At 35.4% G+C, this 19,997-nt stretch overlaps 4 protein-coding genes across 6 annotated transcripts in view; 2 read left to right on the top strand and 2 right to left on the bottom strand.

The window, feature by feature from the left end:
* Positions 1–434: 434 nt before the first annotated feature.
* On the bottom strand, positions 435–2,436 carry LOC148765306 (Ribosomal protein L2 family). The gene is made up of 3 exons (XM_088813564.1): positions 2,239–2,436; positions 1,725–1,962; positions 435–1,037 (listed from the first exon to the last, which is right to left on the bottom strand). Exons 1-3 carry the CDS (start codon positions 2,318–2,320, stop codon positions 728–730), a joined length of 630 nt encoding a protein of 209 aa, XP_088669690.1. The 5' UTR covers positions 2,321–2,436; the 3' UTR covers positions 435–727.
* Positions 2,437–9,265: 6,829 nt separating this feature from the next.
* ABA2 (NAD(P)-binding Rossmann-fold superfamily protein) lies at positions 9,266–11,448 on the top strand. Its single transcript, XM_088813317.1, has 3 exons — positions 9,266–9,695; positions 10,235–10,590; positions 10,779–11,448. The coding sequence occupies exons 1-3, from the start codon at positions 9,652–9,654 to the stop codon at positions 11,219–11,221; spliced, it is 843 nt and encodes a 280-aa protein (XP_088669443.1). The 5' UTR covers positions 9,266–9,651; the 3' UTR covers positions 11,222–11,448.
* Positions 11,449–11,532: 84 nt separating this feature from the next.
* On the bottom strand, positions 11,533–15,686 carry LOC105951797 (3'-5'-exoribonuclease family protein). Its single transcript, XM_012975249.2, has 8 exons — positions 15,519–15,686; positions 15,170–15,297; positions 15,029–15,085; positions 14,718–14,810; positions 13,774–13,852; positions 13,560–13,684; positions 12,927–13,070; positions 11,533–12,016 (listed from the first exon to the last, which is right to left on the bottom strand). Exons 2-8 carry the CDS (start codon positions 15,293–15,295, stop codon positions 11,765–11,767), a joined length of 876 nt encoding a protein of 291 aa, XP_012830703.1. The 5' UTR covers positions 15,296–15,297; positions 15,519–15,686; the 3' UTR covers positions 11,533–11,764.
* A 1,717-nt stretch (positions 15,687–17,403) lies between these two features.
* Positions 17,404–19,997, top strand: part of EMB3131 (Pentatricopeptide repeat (PPR-like) superfamily protein) — an 83,701-nt gene continuing 81,107 nt past the window's right edge. For 2 of the 3 annotated variants that reach the window (XR_016029511.1, XR_016029512.1), the window contains exons 1-2: positions 17,404–17,896; positions 17,991–19,832. Coding sequence is in view for 1 of the 3 variants with exons in the window: in XM_012975253.2 (XP_012830707.2) it covers positions 17,452–17,896; positions 17,991–19,729 (2,184 nt within the window). In the remaining 2 variants the exon portion in view is untranslated. Of the gene's footprint in view, positions 17,897–17,990; positions 19,848–19,997 lie in introns of those variants that run through there. The other variant, XM_012975253.2, reaches the window with a different exon arrangement.

Raw genomic sequence — 19,997 nt, 5'->3', positions numbered from 1 at the left:
GCAAACATGTTAAAAAGCTTATATTTTGTCAAGTCAAGCTCAACTTTTTTATAAAATGGGTAAAAGATTGTCTTGTTATTCTTTTTCATTTCAGTTGTGAAATGTTCAATAAATATTAAATACTAAAGAATCCCAAAGAAAAAAAAAAAAAAAAAAAAGTGGAAGTTCTACCTAATGCATCTATATGATTGATCGCGGGTTTCTTCTTCCACTTATATTAAAGATAGAATAATAAACTAAAGATAGAACATAAAGTTCAATTTTCTAGCAAACTTCGTTTGAAATACACCGAATAAAACGCGCAAAATACATACACGCGCACAATTAGATATCAAACTCGTGAACTTTATACCAAATGCAGTTGATGTAAAAGGGCAACATGAGAGCTGCAAATTTACCTATCTCTTCTGCAGTAGTGTATATAGAATAGACAATTTATCCCAACAAGTTTGTCTACAATAAACGAAATATTCGTAACAAAAACTCTCCACAAAATCAACAGCATTAACCAATAAATCTCAAATGCAAGTTAAAAAAACGCCAACCACTAAATCTAAAAGACGACCGCTTTTCCATGTAATAATCTCAAAGATAACTACACGTTATTTTTTCTTCCAACTTGCTTCTCAAAATAAAGAAAGCACACGAGTAAAAGTTTCCGAAACACATAGGCAAACAAAACGGTATACAAAAAAAAAAAAACCTCCTCTCGAGAATGATTACTATTTTACCCTACTTTCTTTTTCTTAAGACGGGCGGTTTTGTACCCACCCTTAGTGGGCTTTCCCCAAGGGGTGAGGGACCCACGGCCATGACTCCCGCTACTCTTGCTCCTCCCTTCACCGCCACCGTGCGGATGATCAATTGGGTTCATAGCCACACCTCTCACCACCGGCCGCCGCCCCAACCACCGGCTGTGCCCGGCTTTCCTTAGCTTCTTTGCTCCATGCTCTGGATTCGAAACCGTCCCTATAGTCGCTCTACATCTCTTGTCTATCATTTTCTTTTCTCCCGAAGGCAGTAATATCTCGCAGTACCTAAAGAACAATCATAAAGTATTCAAACGACGAATTGAATACAATTTAATTATAAAAAAACTACGAAATTAGGGGTCTCGTAGGATATATGAACTTAATTAATCATACTTCATTTTTCTTTTACCAACCGCAGTTGTATGCAAATCCCCCACGGCAAAAAAATACACGAAAAATGTAAAAAAGCTGACCTATAATCAAAATATTGTTACTGAACATGGCTGAGAGAGGATTTTATCTCGATGGGGTCAAATGTACACTAAGGCCTCGTTTGGGGACAATGATAGGAATTGATAGACTATATAATCACATATAATCAAGATGTATCGGGGTTGGTTTAGGTTCAACCCCACCGCCCGCGATAAAAAAACGGGTCTGGAATTTAATCAAGAATACGAATGATATTGAGTCCAACCGCAATCCCTATTCTTACACAATCCTACGAAACATATTACATAATGCAATCGTTATATAATCATAAATCACAAACATAAGATAATCACATATTACATCATCGTGAACAAAATCAATCTTATCAAATATCCCCAAACGAGGCCTACTATACTACTCAACGAATAACAAATATAGAGTTTTACGAAATTCTACTTGCTCAAGATAAACTCGATATGTATTTAAAATTAGGAGAAATCAAATGACGAGGGCAAGGATCATTAACTGAACTCATTTTACCTGGCTACCCTATGAGGCTCGGTAAGTATCTTCGCCTCGGTACCAGCAGCACGCACGAGTTTACCGCCCTGCCCGGGTCGAATCTCAATGTTGTGGATCATGGTCCCGATCCGCATAAGTGACAGAGGCATACAACTCCCGATTTGAGAGCTTATGTCCTGGGTCGCCATATGATTCATCATCGTCGTCTTCCATGATTGCACTCCTCCTTTCGACTCGACCGCTGGCTCAATAGCACCTGCAAATCACATTTATTAGCCACATTAAAAACAAAATGCCCAAAAAAGAATTTAATTTTTTTTTTTAAATTCTGTTAGCTCCAAGATTCAGACTTTCTTCAATTTTCTCATTTCGTCAGTAATTCTGATTTTAAATTGATCAAAAACAAGTTCCGTACTCAATAAATTCATTCATTCGAATTCAACATTAACATTGCAAATGAAGAAATTACAGTAAATTATCAGCGAGACGCAAAGAAATATGCGCGATTTACGTAAATATAAAAAATTCTTACCCGAAGAGAGTGAGCGTGAAGGAGCGCTGAGAAGTGAGCGGAGAAGAGTGGAGGAAGGAAAGCGAGCTCTGAGAAGCGCCATTTTCTTTGCCAATTTAGGGATTAGGGTTTTGTAATTCGCAGTGGTTCTGTAGTTTCTGCATAAGAATTTATTACTCTATGTTATTTAACTTATTTATTTGTTTTATTACTGCTCTCGAACTTATTATTTGAAGGCATGCTGTATTTATTTATTTATTGTATGCACTGTAATTAAAAAAAAAATTGAATATTTATAATTCTCTGTAAATAAAAAAAAAAAAAAAGGAATTATTGTATAGTTTGATTTAATCCCTTTTATATTATATTTTACACTTTATTAAAAAAGAATTTTTTAGATTTTATGGTTGATTATCTAGTTGAATTAAAAATTTATAAGTTCGTGCCGAATGATATACAAAATTTTCTAGCATCTATATTTTAAAATGAAAATAAATTAAACATATAAAATAAATCGGTCGGATCTGTCGAATCGGTCCAACTGTGACCCAGTTAGTTTATTCGGTTCCCCGGTTTTTGAAACATGGAGAAGCATTTTATTGTTACCAAAATAGTTAAATAAAAAATATATTTACTAGGTGATAATTTTGTTTGATGTTTCTTCTTAGGCCCTGTTTGGTTTGGGTGATCGGATTCCATGGGATTGTTTCAACTGTGTTGGATTGCACTGTGTGGATAGGTAGAGAATTATTCAATGTCGTCTTTGGTTGGATGGATTGATCTTTATGCTGGTTAGGTGGATTGGATCATACTTGCGTTTGGTTCGCCGGATACGGTTGGACAGTGATGTGAAAATCCGATTATACCCTCTGCACCTCCTATTAAAAGTGCAGACTCTTTACTTGTTCTTTTTTTCGTTTGCAATGAATTAAGTGTGTGCTACGTTTCATTTTGTTTTTTACTTTTTTTGTTTTGTTGTTTTTTTTATCCAAAGTTTTTATTTTTGTCTCGGTAATTCTTGATACGTTCTCACCATTATTGAACCACCATACGAAATGAGCACCAACAGTTGTAACAGTTTCCGTAGTCGGGGTCGTCACGAAGGGTTTTGTAGTGTCGTCGGAGGTCATACCCATCCATTTGTGTGTCACTGTGGTCTTGCTGTAAAAGTGCAAACTTCATGGACGGATTTAAACCCAGGACGTCGTTTCGTTACATGCCCGACGAGAGGGGTGAGACTCGGTGTACTGATAATGTCCAATAATTTTTCCATTTGTTAACGTCTCTCCCTCATCTATGTTTTTTGCAGGCAAATAAGTGTCAGTTCTACTACTGGTGTGATGCCGAGATTTGCGATAGGGGGAAGATCATAATTCCGGGGTTACTAAAGAAGCTGAATGCTTTACAATCTAAGGTGGCGGTTCAGGAAGCGCAAATTAAACAGTGGAAAACCGTAGCGTTTTGCATTTCTATGTTTCTTGTGATAGCTACAATTATTAGCGTTGTTTGATTTTGTTGTTTCCGGTGGACATCCCACTTTTGCGACACTGTTAGCTTATGTACTCATCATGCACAATGCAATTTATCCGAAACATATTTAATTATGCGACGTGAATTCCAATTATTACACTTACTTTCGTCAACACCATTGATCACCATTAATAATTTTAATCCAAGTCAGTTGATGTGTTAATTGGAACAATTGCACACCTGATAAAATTAGAACGAATATGTTCGACTTGTGAAATATATAACTTTGTTATAACTAGTAAATGGTTGAGACAAGAATGTGGGAGAGTAGCTACGAAAACAGATGCAAGATTCATGCCTTCCCCATGCATTCAATAAAGTAAGATTTCGAGTCAGGCATATATTCGGTTCAGACATGGGGAGAAGATTTCGGAAGATTTTATTCGAGAGACTAAATTTTATTCTTGAGTGCTATGCAATTTTGGAGATTGCAAGATTCTTCTACTTTTTTTGATAGATTTTTTTGAAATATCAAATCATCACGTGACATACACTATTATTGTTTTGTTTGTTTACTCTCCTTCACGTTTTATCTGTCAAAAGTTCTTTTTCCTTTAGCAAAAGGTGTGTTGCTTTGCATGACATGTTCAATCGACATCAACAATGAATGGTTAATTTCATAAATAATTTATTTACTATCTCTATATATTGCATAGGTTGTTACTGTAAATACTTGCCATAAGTCTATAGGAACTTCACAAACGACACTCATGTCACCAAAAAAGGTCAAAAAAAAACTTGACGAGGATTACTTGTACGACCTAGACTGGGATGACAAAATTGACGACACATTTGTGCAAGTCTTAAGTTATGAGGCACGTGTGGGAGGTTTTGTTGTAGGCAAAAATAACAGAAATCCAATCCGTATGGCTCAGTCGTTGATCAACAAAAAACACGGTATGTACTTCTCAATGAAATATTGTTTGAGAAAGGTGGCTGAACTTGAAAAACGTTACAAAACATTTTGTTGGATGTTAACTCTTCCTGGCGTGACATACAACGAGTAGGGACAATGTTTGATAGTTTATAAAACATTTTATAGGAATATGTTTGATAGTTTATACTCTATCAAATTATAATTTATTTATATAAGTTAGTAGGGACAATTTGCTAAATACCGTTGGAGACCAATAATTAAGACTGGGCATTGAGCCGGGCCTAACCGAATTTCAATGGTTTTGCCCACTTATATTTGAGTTGAACCTACTTTTTAGGAAAGGGTAAATGGCAAATAAGCCCATGACAAGGGCACTTAATTAAAAGAGGGACATCCAATTTTTTTGTCTTTCAAATAAATCCAGTCCATTTAAACTTATTTGCAAATAAGGAAAATCCTTTTATATATACCAAAATTACCCACAATTCATTGAAACTCAATTCAACTTCAATTTCATGATTTACACCTCAATTTAGCCAAATTTCATCAATTAACCAATTTTAACCCTAATTTCAAATTTGACCCCAATTTTGACCCGCCACCACCGGTCGCCGCCGTTGACCGGCGTTGATTTTTTTTTTTCTTCAAAAAAATATTTTCATTAATATTATTGTCATGGCTGCTAAATTACTGTCTCCGGCAGTTATTTAACTGCGGAGACAATAATTTAACTGTTATTTGACTTTTTTTTTCTTCAAAAATATTTTAATTAATATTACTGTATTCGTTGCTAAATTATTGTCTCCATCAGTTATTTAACTGTCGGAGACAGTAATTTAACTGTTAATTGACTTTTTTATTCTTAAAAAAAATATTTTTAATTAATATTACTGTATTCGTTGCTAAATTACTGTCTCCAGCAGTTAATTAACTGTCGGAGACCGTAATTTAACTGTTAGTTCATTTTTTTATTCTTAAAAAAATATTTTTAATTAATATTACTATATTCGTTGCTAAATTACTCTCCTGCAGTTATTTAACTGTCGGAGACAGTAATTTAACTGTTAATTGATTTTTTTTTTGTTTTAATTTTTTTCTTTAAAAAAATTATTTTAATTAATATTCCTGCCTTGGCTGCTAAATTACTGTTTTCAACAGTAATTTAACTGTCTTAGACAATAATATTAATAATATTACTGTTCGGGAAAATAATATTCATAATATTATTGTCCCAAACAGTAATATTACTGTCTGAGATAGTAATTTAATAGCCAAGACAGTAATATTAATTAAAATATTTGTTTTTTTCTAAGAAAAAAAGAATTCGAAAAAAAAAAGTCAACGCCGGAGACCGGCCGGAAAAAAATTTCAGGAAAAAAAAGTTTTCAAAAAAAAAAAAAAAAAAAAAGTCAACGGCGGTCTCCGGCGGTCAACGCCAGAATCTAGCCGGAAAAAAAACATTTCAGAAAAAAAATTATTTTCTGAAAAAAAAAATTGGGGATTAATGTGATATATTTGTTTAAATCCGGGGTCAATGTGTAATATTAAGGAAGTTAGAGCATAATGGGTGGAATTGATTAGAATTATATTATGGAGGGTATTTTAGACTAAAGACATGGGGATGAGTTTAATTGAGAGACTGTTTTTTTTTTGTGGACCAAAATGCATTTAAGTCCCATGTGATGGGCCTTTTTTCCATTCGCCATTTACTAAAATTGATTTATTTATGAGTCGAGTTTGAGCCTATTATGGCTCAACCTGAACTATGCCCGACCGATTAGGTTAATAATAAAATATATAATATATTTATTATTTTAATGTTATGACTCAACGTACAAGTTACAACCGTAAGAGATTATTTTATTTTGCAAAATGAAAGGAATTAAGTGGTCGCACCGACAATAAGTAAAAGATGAATCAAATGTAAAATACCCACCGAAATCTAATTACTGAAATTTAGCCGAGATTTGAGGATATAAAATATTTCAATAATAAGAGTTACTAATCTTTTTTTACTTCTTTCAATCTTGTTTTTATGTTTTCTAATAATTTGCAACGATCGTTTAGTGTTTTTTTTTTTTTTGATTGACTTCAATGGAGGTAAATCTTGTTTATCACTAGTTTTTATAAAAAAAAAATTCTCATTACAGTTATATAGTAATGGGGTCCGATATAAAGCCGCAACCCGAAAAAATACATAAGTCGAGTTAATGAGGCTGATGGCATGTGAGCTTGAGCCAATACCAATAATTTTTCAGATTATGATAGTCGATTTTTTGTAATTTGCTAAAAGTTCTATGTTATTCAATCTCATCTTCATCCCGTCTAACTAACTGCACCCCGTGAGACCGTCCAACCCGCTCTACCCTGTCAAATTTGCTCCATCCGTGCTCTTTGTTGCTGCCATCGTCGAAACTATGCCACACAACCAAACACATGCGCACGCGCACGCGCGCGCGCGCGCACACACACACATCACACACCTACATGTACACATACGGAATTACAAACAGGTACACACATATAATTTTGGTTACACTCGTTCCCTTGTGCTGTAATCTAATAATCATGAAAACCAAAACGGAAAAATATGAAGGATTGTTTGGTGATGCAAATAGCAATGTTGGTGGTCATGCATGCATCATAGATTTACGTTTTTTTTTTCAGTTTTTTTTTAACTAAATTATGTAAATAATTTTTCTAAGCTTTCTAATTAATCCAAATTTCATTGTAAAATTACATGAAAATACATGTCTTTTTTGCTAGACTTTTGCTCATTAGTTAACTAAGTTCTGTAAATAATTTTTTTAATTTAATTAATTTCTTGCTTATTAATATAACTAAAATTGTGCATATTAGCGTCACCGTTATTGTTAGTTTTTATAAGCAATTTTGTTAGAGTGACTCCAGATCTATCATTAGAGATAGAGCACAAAAACTTTTAGCAAAAGTGCAAAATCCGCTTGTTATTAATGTTAGATGCCATATGTTTGGATAAATTACAAAAAATCCCCCAAACTTAGGCTAAATAACAAAAAAAACGCTCCACTTATCTGTAATAACAAAAATCTCCCTCTTATTAAATGTTGATCGAGTGTTTTAATAAAAAAATGTATACTGTCCATTATACCTTATGTTAAATAGGTGAGAAATAAAAGAAAATATCTCAAATTGTGAAAAGTCACACTGTAAGAAATTGGTGTAAGACGGAAACAAACCTCATGGATGTTTTGGTAATTTACGAATAAATATGGTGTTTTTTGTTATTTATCCTAAGTTCATGGGGGGTTTTCGTAATTTTTTTAATTGTTTTGGGGCTTCCAGCTAATTTCCCAATTTCTTAATTTAATATAAGAAACTAATTTTATATATATTAAATTATGAATTGATAAAATAACTTGAAGTAGCAGATGTGCATGTGCGTGGTGGACCCCACAAGCCGCCGTCCAAAATGCGGCTCACTACCCCAGCCACGTGATACACAGCCGACTTTCACCGTCCAACAATTTAGATATCGGTATTTTGTGTTTGGATTATTTTGTACTCAAATTCTTTTTCTTTAGTACAAAATAATTAATATCACATATTTTTTAATTAATACCAATATAATTAAACTAAAAAATCTCCCAAAAAAAAGAAAGAAAACCATTTCCTTCAAAATCATATTTTTATTTTTAAACAAATGCTATCTTTAGGTGTTACTTGGAATACTCCAAAATTAAAATTGAAAATTTAGAAAAAGAAATATTTTCGAGTTCTAACAGTTTTCAAAGGGAAAACAAAATTACTTCGAAAAGTTTCAAAATAAATAAGAAATTGATTGCCGAAAGTTTTATTTTTATTTTCAAAATAAGATCAGAAGAAATGTCAAAAATAAATCCAATTCTATTATTCCAATTAAGAGAAGTAGAAGTATTTCAATTGAGCGAAATTAAATAAGAAATTGATTCAATAATAAGGGCAAATTACGACTACCCCTGAGTTATGATTAAATTATGAATACTTCTCATGTTTAGGTAATTACAACCACCCCCTAAACTATGTATTATTTTACGAAAAGACCTCTTCAGAGGTAAATTTAAGGATGTTAATTTGGTAAAACCGAACCGAGATTTCGGTACGACAACATTTAATACCGGTTACCGAACTAAATATACGATTTGGTTAGGTTAATAACCGAATTACATATTTTTTTGTAAAAATATTTAAAAGGAGGGTGGTTGTAATTACCCAAACAAGAGGAATTTTTCGTAATTTGACCGTACGTGTGGGGTAGCCGTAATTTGCCCCAGTAATAACCATTTTTTTCTTTTTTTTTTCTTTTTGAGGAGAAACGAGAATATTATTAGGCAATATTAGCCAAATCCATGGGAAGAATTACCACTTCCTTACAAGTATAACCATGATTTTTAGCAATGGTACACCGTACACGCTAACGAGTTTTCTGAACGTTTAATAAATTCAAAACTACATAGAGTAAACTCAGTCGCAATAAGTAAACAACTTTAAATAATAAAACAATCAAATAGTGCAGTTCTAGGCCGTTTACAAGGTCAATTTTTTTTTTTCTTTTTCTTTTTTTTTTTTATTAAACAGGGTGACATAAGCCATTATTTATCAAGTTATTGTTGCTTGCAACGTAATTAAAAAAATTAAATATTTATAAATTGTACACATAATTACACACAATGATACAAGTACAACTAACTATACCTTAAATTCTTAATATCTTATTCAATAATTAATTAATTTCTATAACAAGAGGGGGGCCAAATAGGTCAACCACTTTTCTTGATCACACTGTAATATATAAGCACTACAAAATAACGACAAGCACAAAAAAACATAGTACACACAACAACAACCGATCAACAGCAAATAAGTTTGTAAAGTTGATGTATGAGTGCTTCCTTGCTTGTCTGAGAAAAAGGGTGTCTTGAATTTATATATTTATTTATTATTTGTGATAAATAAAAGATTCTTTAAATTCAAAGAGAGAATTCTGCAAGACCCTGTAAACTGAAGGCATGGCATCAAGAATATCAAGCGAAGCATCTCTTCCCACTCAAAGGTAATGCTAAAAATATACTTCACTTTTTATTTATTTATTATTTTTTACTGTAAAAATCCGTTCTTGATTTTGACTCACAATTTTTTTTTTGTGGGTTTCTGTGATTTTGATTTTGTGGGTGTTTGGGATCAGTTTTAAGTTAGTTTGATTGATGAAAGATTTAATTTTTATTATGAATTTTGAGTTTGATATGCGATCTTGATTGTTTAAAAATGGAGTCTTTGAACATATTTGTGTGGTGATGGTTGTACTAATTTGAAGTAGTTTAAAGGTATTGAATTTAATTTTGTAATCATTCATTGCAGAATAATGGTCTGTGTTTCAATATTTTTTCCAAGTATTTTAGGTCATTTAATTCAAGTTCCGAAAGCCCTAGATCGACCCGTTTCGATTTCGAACATGTCGAAAAGCAGCAACTAATTGAGAAAGTCTCACCGAATAAATCGCCTGAAAATTATCCGAAAATGGGGCTAGATTTGTTTAGTTTCTCAATGAATATAACATCTAAAAACCCTTGTGCATTTCTTTCACGATCGCAGATTACTAGGGAAGGTGTCCGTAGTGACAGGTGGCGCGAGCGGCATCGGAGAGAGCATCGTGCGATTATTCCACCGCCACGGCGCAAAAGTCGTCATAGCCGATATCCAAGACGACCTCGGCTCCCAACTCCACGAGCGCTTAGGTGGCGGCTCCGAAATCTCCACCGTCCACTGCGACGTCACGATGGAGGACCACGTCAGAAACGCCGTTGATCTCGCCATCGAAAAATACGGGACCCTCGATATAATGGTCAACAATGCGGGCACATCGGGCCCACCTTGCCCCGATATCCGCGATTTTGAAATCCCGATTTTCGAAAAGATCTTCGACATAAACGTAAAGGGCGTTTTTATAGGTACGAAGCACCTATAAAAAATGTAGGAAAATACAAAAAAATATTGTTGCAAAACTATAACTTACTAAATTATAGCTCCTATAAATTCGATGAAAGACACGAGTACTAATTGCAATAAACTCTTTATTATAATAACCAAAAGATCATATTGACTTTAATATTTAACACCATATATTATCTTTTTATAGGTATGAAGCACGCGGCTCGGATAATGATACCCGCGAAAAGGGGCTCGATTGTATCTATTGCTAGCGTGGCGAGTGTTGTTGGTGGGGCGGGCCCACATGCTTACGCGGGCTCGAAGCACGCGGTTTTGGGGTTGACTAGAAATGTGGCGGCGGAGTTGGGGAAGCATGGGATTAGGGTTAACTGCGTCTCACCTTACGCGGTGGAGACGGGGTTGGCGGTGGCACACTTGCCGGAGGAGGAGAGGACCGAGGATGCTTTGGCGGGGTTTCGGAACTTTGTGGGGGCACAAGCGAATTTGAGTGGGGTGGAGTTGACGGTTGATGACGTGGCGAATGCGGTGGTTTTCTTGGCGAGTGACGAGGCGAGGTACGTGAGTGGGGCGAATCTCGTGGTCGATGGAGGGTTCACTACTTCGAACCACTCGCTTCGGGTGTTTAGGTGAATGATTTTTTTCTTTCTTTCTTTCTAGTTGTGATAAACTAGATTTTGAGGGACTAGAAATGAAGTTTAGGATGGGTTTTTTTCTTGCACGAGAGTGAAGATTTACTAGTGTACCTATATGATTGGCCGTTGGTTCCCAAAAAATAATTTGTGTATTCTTCTAGGGTTATATTTCTTGGTGTGATTTTAAACTAAAAGTGTCGATTTTGGTGAATTTTAGTGATGAAATGTGTTATTTTTCTCTAAAAAACTCAAGCGACGAAATATTTTACGACTACGTTGGTAAAAACTCATTCGAATTGCACATTCCAATTGATGGGCAATACTGTCATTTCAATTAAAATCGACATCGACCCAATCATTTTCTACATTGGCGAGCTACAACATCAAACGTAAAATTGAATCTGCAGTCGTTACAATTGATTGGAGTGAAGAATTCATAAAAACGCAATCTATTATATTTCCCACAAAGCTCAAGAAATTACTGTTAAAGCAAGATAAACCTAGTTGTCCCGAGAAAACTAAAACGAAAAAAACGGAAGTACTAAGAATCCATTTCATCATCTTCATCACAAGCCTCGGCTGCAGCGATTTCCGAATCCAATTTGTTCATCAACTGCTCACTCACATGTTTAGAAACAGATATCATGTCGAGTATAATGCTTGGATCGAGCCCAGCACCACCCCTTTTCGTTAAACCGCATATTCCACCTTGCCTGTTTATAGAAACCGAAATAGCCGAACTCATTTGCGACTCCTCTTCTGTAGTTGCATCTACAATATAATGCCTCCCCACCTACAATTTTTTAGTCAATCCTATATGTCAAGCCTGGGGCTCGCAAAAAAAAAGAAAAAATAAAGAACCCGATAAATTAATAATAGGGTAAATTACAAACACCCCCTGAGGTATGGTCAAATTACAAAAAAACCCCTCTTGTTTGGATAATTACATATACCCCCTCAACTATGATTTTTTCTTACACATCCACCCTTATGGTCCAAATTCAACATAATCATCTAGATTCCGTGAAATGTGCTTTAGTTTGTACTCATTTTGTGTAAAAAATACAGTTTTCGATGCATCACAAACTGATATATACAAGCTAAAAATCACACATTATGATCATCTTGCTTCATAATGTAGAGTTTGAATGGGATAAAACGGGTACAAAAGTGATAATATTCCATATAATCTCGAAGATTCCACTAAACTTGAGGAGTTGAGGGGGTGGTTGTAATTATCCAAACAAGAGGGGTGTTTTTTGTAATTTGACCATACCTCAGGGGGTGTATGTAATTTACCCATTAATAATAATAACAATAAGGGCAAATTACGGCCTCCCCTAAGTTATGGTCAAATTACGAAAAACCCCAAACCCCTCCTGTTTGGGTAACTACAGCCACCCCTCAACTATGTATTATCTTACGAAAATACCCCTCCAGAGGTAAATTTAGGGATGTTAAATCGGTAAAACCGAACCGAAATTTCGGTACGCCAACATTTAAACCGTTTACCGAACTGAGTATACGATTTGGTTCGGTAAATAACCGAATTACATAAATTTGATGTAAAAATATTTTAAAAGAGGGGTGGTTGTAATTACCCAAACAAGAGGAGTTTTTTCGTAATTTGGCCATACCTCAGGGGGTGAGGGGGTGGTCGTAACTTGCCCTTAATAATAATAATGAAAAAAAAAGGTTTTTACCTTGGTTAAAGTAACTATAACAGGGACTGCAGTTGTGTCGAACTGTAGAAATTCTTCGTCACTCACATCAACCTCTGGCTGCTGATCGGCAGAGGCATTAGCAGCAACTTGGACTTTTGGAATAGCTGTGTTGCTTAGTGCTGCCTAAGAAAAAGCATAATTAAAAACAAAATAACGACGTATAAGTTTCTTCATTTTTCAATAAAATCACTTCCAATTTGCCTAAACAAGGGTAAAATAGGACAACAGTAAAAACACGATGCACTAAATCAAGAGTCTCTAATGCGGTGTTAGTTAGCAAAAGCTTTTGCAAAGTGATTTTGCAAAGTGATTATGAGCTTTTTTGGCTCGTAATCAGTTTACTAATGTTTGCTAAATAAGCAGTTTTAAGCCACATAGAAGCACCCGATTTAACCTATTACTTTCCTTGTACAAATTCCATTTATTAGGACAATTTAGACATTTCAACTAAATAAGCTGCAACTTAAAAGCTTATTTTTGCAAACACGTCAACTTATAAATTAACTGCTAAAAAATGATTATTATTAACATCTGCAAAAACCTCCGACTTTTAGAAATAAACGATTACTTCCAACGATACTCACAAGTCACAATCATCAACTTATGAATTACCTTAATGGCAGCTCCCAACGCGTCCAACAAATTACCGTCTGAACTAACGACGAGACCATCTATGTAAAGATCCCAACAGACCTTCCCCTGAACAATGGATAGAGACGAAAGATCGATCCCAGCTCCTGCAGCAAAATTCGTAGAGATGAAGTCGAGTAGTATTACGTTAAAATAGACTCCGATTGCAAATAAAGTATTATTAAACCCTATGTACCTGATCCACTTTTACCACCTAACAAACATCTCTGAAGCGCTGACGAGAGCTCTGTGGATAATTCCTCACCCCCTCTGCCCTGTGATTTAGAATGATAAGAACTTTTGACGAGCCACAATACTTTATGGTTGAATTGAACGAGAAGTAGTTGTATGCTTGCATTATTATTATTAAAGATACGACCAATAATTAAAGGTAATATATATATATATATATATATATATATATATATATATATATATATATATATATATATATATATATATATATATATATATATAGTTGTATGCTTGCATTATTATTATTAAAGATACGACCAATAATTAAAGGTAATTATATATATATATATATATATATATATATATATATATATATATATATATATATATATATATATATATATATATATATATATATATATATATATATATATATTACGTGTAGGACCATAGAAAATAGTTTTATAGCAACGGGATGAAACTAGAGAAGCATAATATATTCAACGTTCATATTAATTGTGAAATCCTTATTTTTACGCATCAAACAAGTATTCCAATTTCGAAGTAGCTCACTGATAAGAGAGAGAGTTCCGTTTTTAAGACCAGCATCTTACAATAAGACCTTTGTTCACAGCCATTGTGTAATAAGAATTCATCCTCGTATTGTATCACATATAAAGAAAGATACACACAATAACTCGGAATTTTCCACTTCGGCGTGCAATACAAGCTGGCTTGCCAAGATTCAACTTTAAGAAACGTGTTTGAGAGCTTACTAGCTCTTGTTTATGTTTTACTTTCTACATACCCTAAAAAGAATTGTTGAATAAAACGAACAAAAGCTCTTAAATCACAAGTGTTTAACGTGATTCGAGTGACATAATTTAACAGCAACCGCAAAAGCAAACACGAACATTCATATAAAACAACGAAATATTCTTAAACCTCAAAAGTTGGTTCAGCTGTGGGGCTGCAATCAACATATATCGAAACTTTTCCTTTGTCGGGATGTGACGGATTCGGCCTTCCAAGCTCAGCCTACAAAAGAGACAACACGTTGCACAAAATTCAACGCAAAATAAAGTTCAACTCATATACAAAGTGAACATTTGACGTCGTGTAGCAAAATACATTTAAACCTCTATAATTAATACAGTCGGGACTAACAAAAACCTATTAATTTAACATCGAACTAATAATTTCGTATGTTTACACCGAATCGAGACCGGAATTAATTTATTGAGATTCTACTGTACCTTTACGCTGGCAATAACATCTGTTCCACCCAACTTCACTCGTGCTGAGCCACTTGCCTTAAGAATTGACCAGTAAGAATTATTCGATTAGATAATCGACGACGAATTAAAAAAAATGAAGCCAATTTAAACATGATTTACCTGAGGAATGATACCGGTTTCGACGAAAATGGGGCGGTAAGTTAATCGTTTCCGACCATCGGTACGCAAATCCTGAGCAATTCCGCCCTTTATGAAGTTTTGCTCTCCTAGAGAAAGTCCCACCATAACTGCAAGAAAATGTAACACCATATATGTATCAACGGCTGAGGCCTGAGAGTTAACCAAGAAAAATATAATTAAAAAAAAAAAAAAAAAAAAAAAAGAGAAAAAAAAAACATCAATAGAAATGACGCAAACGCAGAAACCAAACAAATAAAAAATCAGTAGAAAATGAACACCGGATAGAAAATTAGAAAAAAATCAGCAATCAATAGTCTTAAGAAATTACGGATTCTTTGAAGCAATCCGGAGCAAGCTGGCTGGGAAGCTACCGCCGGTGGAAGACAACCGTCGCGTCGGCGTCGGCGTCGGGAGCGGCGGGAGCAGGGTTTTGATTTAAGAAATTAGGGCGGGGTGTGTGGTTGAATTAGGACTGAAAAAACATTGTATAAATATATAAATTGTGTAAAATTACGGGGTTTTTTGGCACTTTGCACCCTTAAATTACACCATTTTGGCACTTTGCACCATTAAATTGTAAAATTAGCAGATTGCACCCTTTAAACATAAATTGTTTGGCATTTTGCACCCCAAATCACTTTTGACTTAGAAAAATTACCTGCAACTTGTTGAAAACCTGAAAAGTGGGCAAATTCGCAATTCTCTAATTATCTATCATCTTCCCTCAATTCTTAATCATCGTTCCACCATTTTTTATATTTCGTTCTATTAATAAAAAAATCATTCAACCATTTTTATATTTCGTTCTATTAATAAAAAAATTCTAATTCTTCTTAGCCGTTTCTCTTTGCCATAATATGTAAATTTTGAACTAAAACTCAAGAATGGTGGGAATATATAGACAAGAGTCCGATAACACACCTTCAGAAAATCAAGTTCTATTCCATGGTAACGTTTTTTTTTTTTTTTTTAAATAATTTTGCAGATCCAAACTATTCAATGTGAGCACAAAAATCTTCCCATCATGAAACTAATAGGCACCACATTTCTACCACCAAATAAACTTCTCAGTAACCTTATTTTGAATTTGACTATTAAAAAAAAAATTGAAGGCTCGGCCTAAAATTTCCAGTTACATTATTTTTCATACTCAAAAGAAAAAAAAAAGTGATTTACTATTATTGTTTAGTATTTATACCGATTTTACCATTGAAAGAAAGGGCTACATTTTTTTTAGGATTTTTTAATTAAAGGGATGAAAGATAAAAACGGTGGAACAGTGATTAAGAATTGAGGGAAGAATGAAGATGATAGATAATTAGAGAATTTTGAATTTGCCCATCTTTCAGGTTTTCAACAAGTTACAGGTAATTTTTCTAAGCCAAAAGTGATTTGGGGTGCAAAGTGCCAAACAATTTATGTTTAAAGGGTGCAATCTGCCAATTTTGTAATTTAAGGGTGCAAAGTGCCAAAAGGGTGTAATTTAAGGGTGCAAAGTGCCAAAAACCCAAAATTACGGCCACCCCTGAGGTAAGATCAAATTACGAAAAAACCTCTCATGTTTGGATAATTACAATCACCCCTCAACTATGTATCTTTCTAAACGTAACATTTGCAGTGTTAAATTTGATGGAATCTTTTAGATTAAATGGAATATTCTCTAGTTTGTACCCGTTTTATCCCATTAGAGCTCCACGTTTTAAAATAAGATGTATCTCTTGCTTCTAAATGTCAGATTGCAGTGCATCGAAAATTGCAATTTTGCAAAAAAAATAGTACAAATTAGATAACATTTCACGAAATGTATAATTATTTGTTTGAATTTAACATATAAGAGTGGATGTGTAAAAATGTTATAGTTGAAGGGTTGTTGTAATAATTCAAATATGAGAGGTTTATTTTACGTAATTTAATCTTATTTCAGGGGGTCGCCGTAATTTATCCTATACAGTTAAACCTTTATAAATTATTAGAGTCGGCATCAACTAAATTCTATTAAGTTGTCGAAATATTAAATTAACCCTATATTTTTTAACACGTTTTCTTCAAGTTGGGAGCGTGAAAATATATTAATTTATCGGGGTTCTACTGTACATATTATATTATTGGGGTCAAAAAGGCAGTAACTAAGAGGTGAAGGGGCGAATATACTAATTGTATTAAAAGTAGGGGCCAATTGTATTTACACAATTAGACCACATATATGTTTAAGAATGCAAATTTCACCCTCCATTTTGGGGGTTTAGACAAAACCTCTAAAAATGCCGCCACCGTCTCCTCCGCCGGGGGCGCTGACCAAACCTCACAAGCCCTACTTCTTCTACGGCCACCGGAAACCCACCCAGACCCGCCCCACCGTCCGCGGCGGCCTCTTCTCCAACCGCCAAACCGTGAACCCAGAGAAGTTCCGCCGCCGCACCGCCGCGCACGAGCCCTTCGACCTCCAGAAATGGGACCCCGACGACGAAGCCAATCGGAAACCGCCGTTCGGAAAAGACCCATCGGAGAAATTCTTTTCCCTGGCGAAGAATTTATCCCCAATTGCGAGGTACATCGTCGACGCTTTCAGAAAACACAAGCAGTGGAGCCCGCAGCTCGTGCAGGAGCTCAATCGCCTGCGGCGCGTGACGCCCACGCTCGTTACTGAGGTTTTGAAGTTTCCCGATGTTGATCCTAGAGTCTCCTCCAAATTTTTTCATTGGGCTGGTAAAAAATAAATAAATAAAAAGAATCAATTTTTATTTTGTTAATTAATTTTGGATTTTATGTGTCTGATTAATCTTTCTTATATAATGTACAGGCAAACAGAAAGGCTACAAGCACGATTTCGCGTGTTACAATGCGTACGCCTATTTTCTAAACCGATCGAATCATTTTCGAGAAGCCGACCAATTGCCCGAATTAATGCACATGCAAGGAAAGCCGCCTACCGAGAAACAGTTCGAAATCTTGATCAGAATGCACGCCGATTCGAACAGGGGTCTCAGGGTACACTACGTCTACGAGAAGATGAAGAAATTCAGCGTCAAGCCGAGAGTCTTTCTCTACAACAGAATCATGGATGCGTTGGTCAAGACGAATCATCTCGATTTAGCGATGTCCGTTTATCGCGATTTTAAGGAGGAGGGTTTGTCGGAAGAGAATGTCACTTACATGATCTTGATCAAGGGTTTGTGTAAGGCGGGGCGTTTGGACGAAATGTTTGACCTCGTTGACCGAATGAGGAAGAATCTTTGCAAACCGGACGTGTTTGCGTACACGGCGATGGTGAAGGTTTTGGTTTCGGAGGGAAATTTGAACGGTTGTTTGACGGTGTGGGAGGAAATGAAAAAAGACGGTGTCGAACCGGATTCGATGGCTTATTCGACTCTAATCATGGCGCTTTGCGAGGGTAAATTTGTCGATAAAGGTTACGAATTGTTTAAGGAGATGAAAGGGAGGAATTGTTTGATAGATAGGGCGATTTACGGATCTTTAATCGAGGCGTATGTAGTTGATGGGAGGGTGGGCTCTGCTTGTGATTTGCTAAAAGATTTGATCAACTCGGGATATAGAGCTGATTTGGCGATATATAACTCGTTAATTAAAGGCTTGTGCAATTCGAAATTGGTCGATCGGGCTTATAAACTTTTCCAAGCCACAATTCGTGAGGATCTCCAACCGGATTTTAATACGGTTAATCCGATTTTAATTTGTTACGCGGAGTTGAAGAAATTGAACGATTTTTGTAAATTGCTCGAGCAAATGCAGAAATTGGGGTTTTCTATAAACGAAAGCCTACTCGATTTCTTTTCCGGCGTTGTAGAGAAGAACGACGGAGTAGCTATTGCTATGAAAGTTTTCGAGTTCTTGAAAATACGTAATTATATTAATGTTCCGATTTACAATATAATAATGAACGCCCTTTTCAAGAACGGCGACGAAAGTAAGGCATTATCGCTCTTCCACGAGCTCAAAGATGATGCTGACCTGGCGCCCGACTCGTCGACTCTATGCAACGCGATTTTATGCTACATAAAAATCGGAGACGTACGCGAGGCGTGCAATGCGTACAACGCGATTAAGGAAATGTCTTCAGTTCCGTCGATCGATGCTTACTATGCTCTAGTTAAAGGGCTTTCTGATATCGGCGAGGTGGATGCCGCTATGGTGCTTGTTCGAGACTGCCTGGCCCACGTGACAGGTGGACCAATGGAATTCAAGTACGCGCTGACAGTTATCCATGTCTGTAAATCAAACGACGCGAGGAAGGTGGTTGAGGTTGTGGGAGAAATGGCGGAGCAGGGTTGTACTCCGAGCAGTATTACTTGTACGGCCGTCGTGTACGGTATGTGCAAGCATGGGAGTATCGAGGAGGCGAGGAGTGTGTTCTTGAGCATGAGAGAGTCGAAGTTTATTACGGAAGCTGATGTCATCGTTTACGACGAGTTCCTTGTTGACCACATGAAAGAGACGACTGCGGATTTGGTGTTGTCGGGGATTAAATTCTTTGGTTTGGAGTCGAAATTGAAAGCAAAGGGTGTGGTTATAAATAGATAATATAAACGCTCGATAGGGAGAAGTATAAGGCCTCGTTTGGTTCGCAAGATAAGATTATGTAATCTTATGAGGTGCAACACACAATAAGCCAAGAATGACGAAAGTTTGTTTCTAATTACATTTATTCTAATTACATTTATGATAAAAAAAACTTTCTAATTACATTTATTCTAATTACATTTATGATAAAAAAATTCGAATACGAATGTCCCTGTACAGGAGTCGGCATGTGATTCGGTTTTAATTCGGACCTATTCAATCCATCCAT

This window comes from Erythranthe guttata, chromosome 14 (genome assembly GCF_056151865.1).
Source record: "Erythranthe guttata isolate IM_541 chromosome 14, IM_541, whole genome shotgun sequence".
Lineage (NCBI taxonomy): Eukaryota > Viridiplantae > Streptophyta > Magnoliopsida > Lamiales > Phrymaceae > Erythranthe > Erythranthe guttata.
The sequence above is the reverse complement of the archived record's forward strand: the minus strand, read 5'-3'. Positions and strand labels throughout refer to the sequence as shown.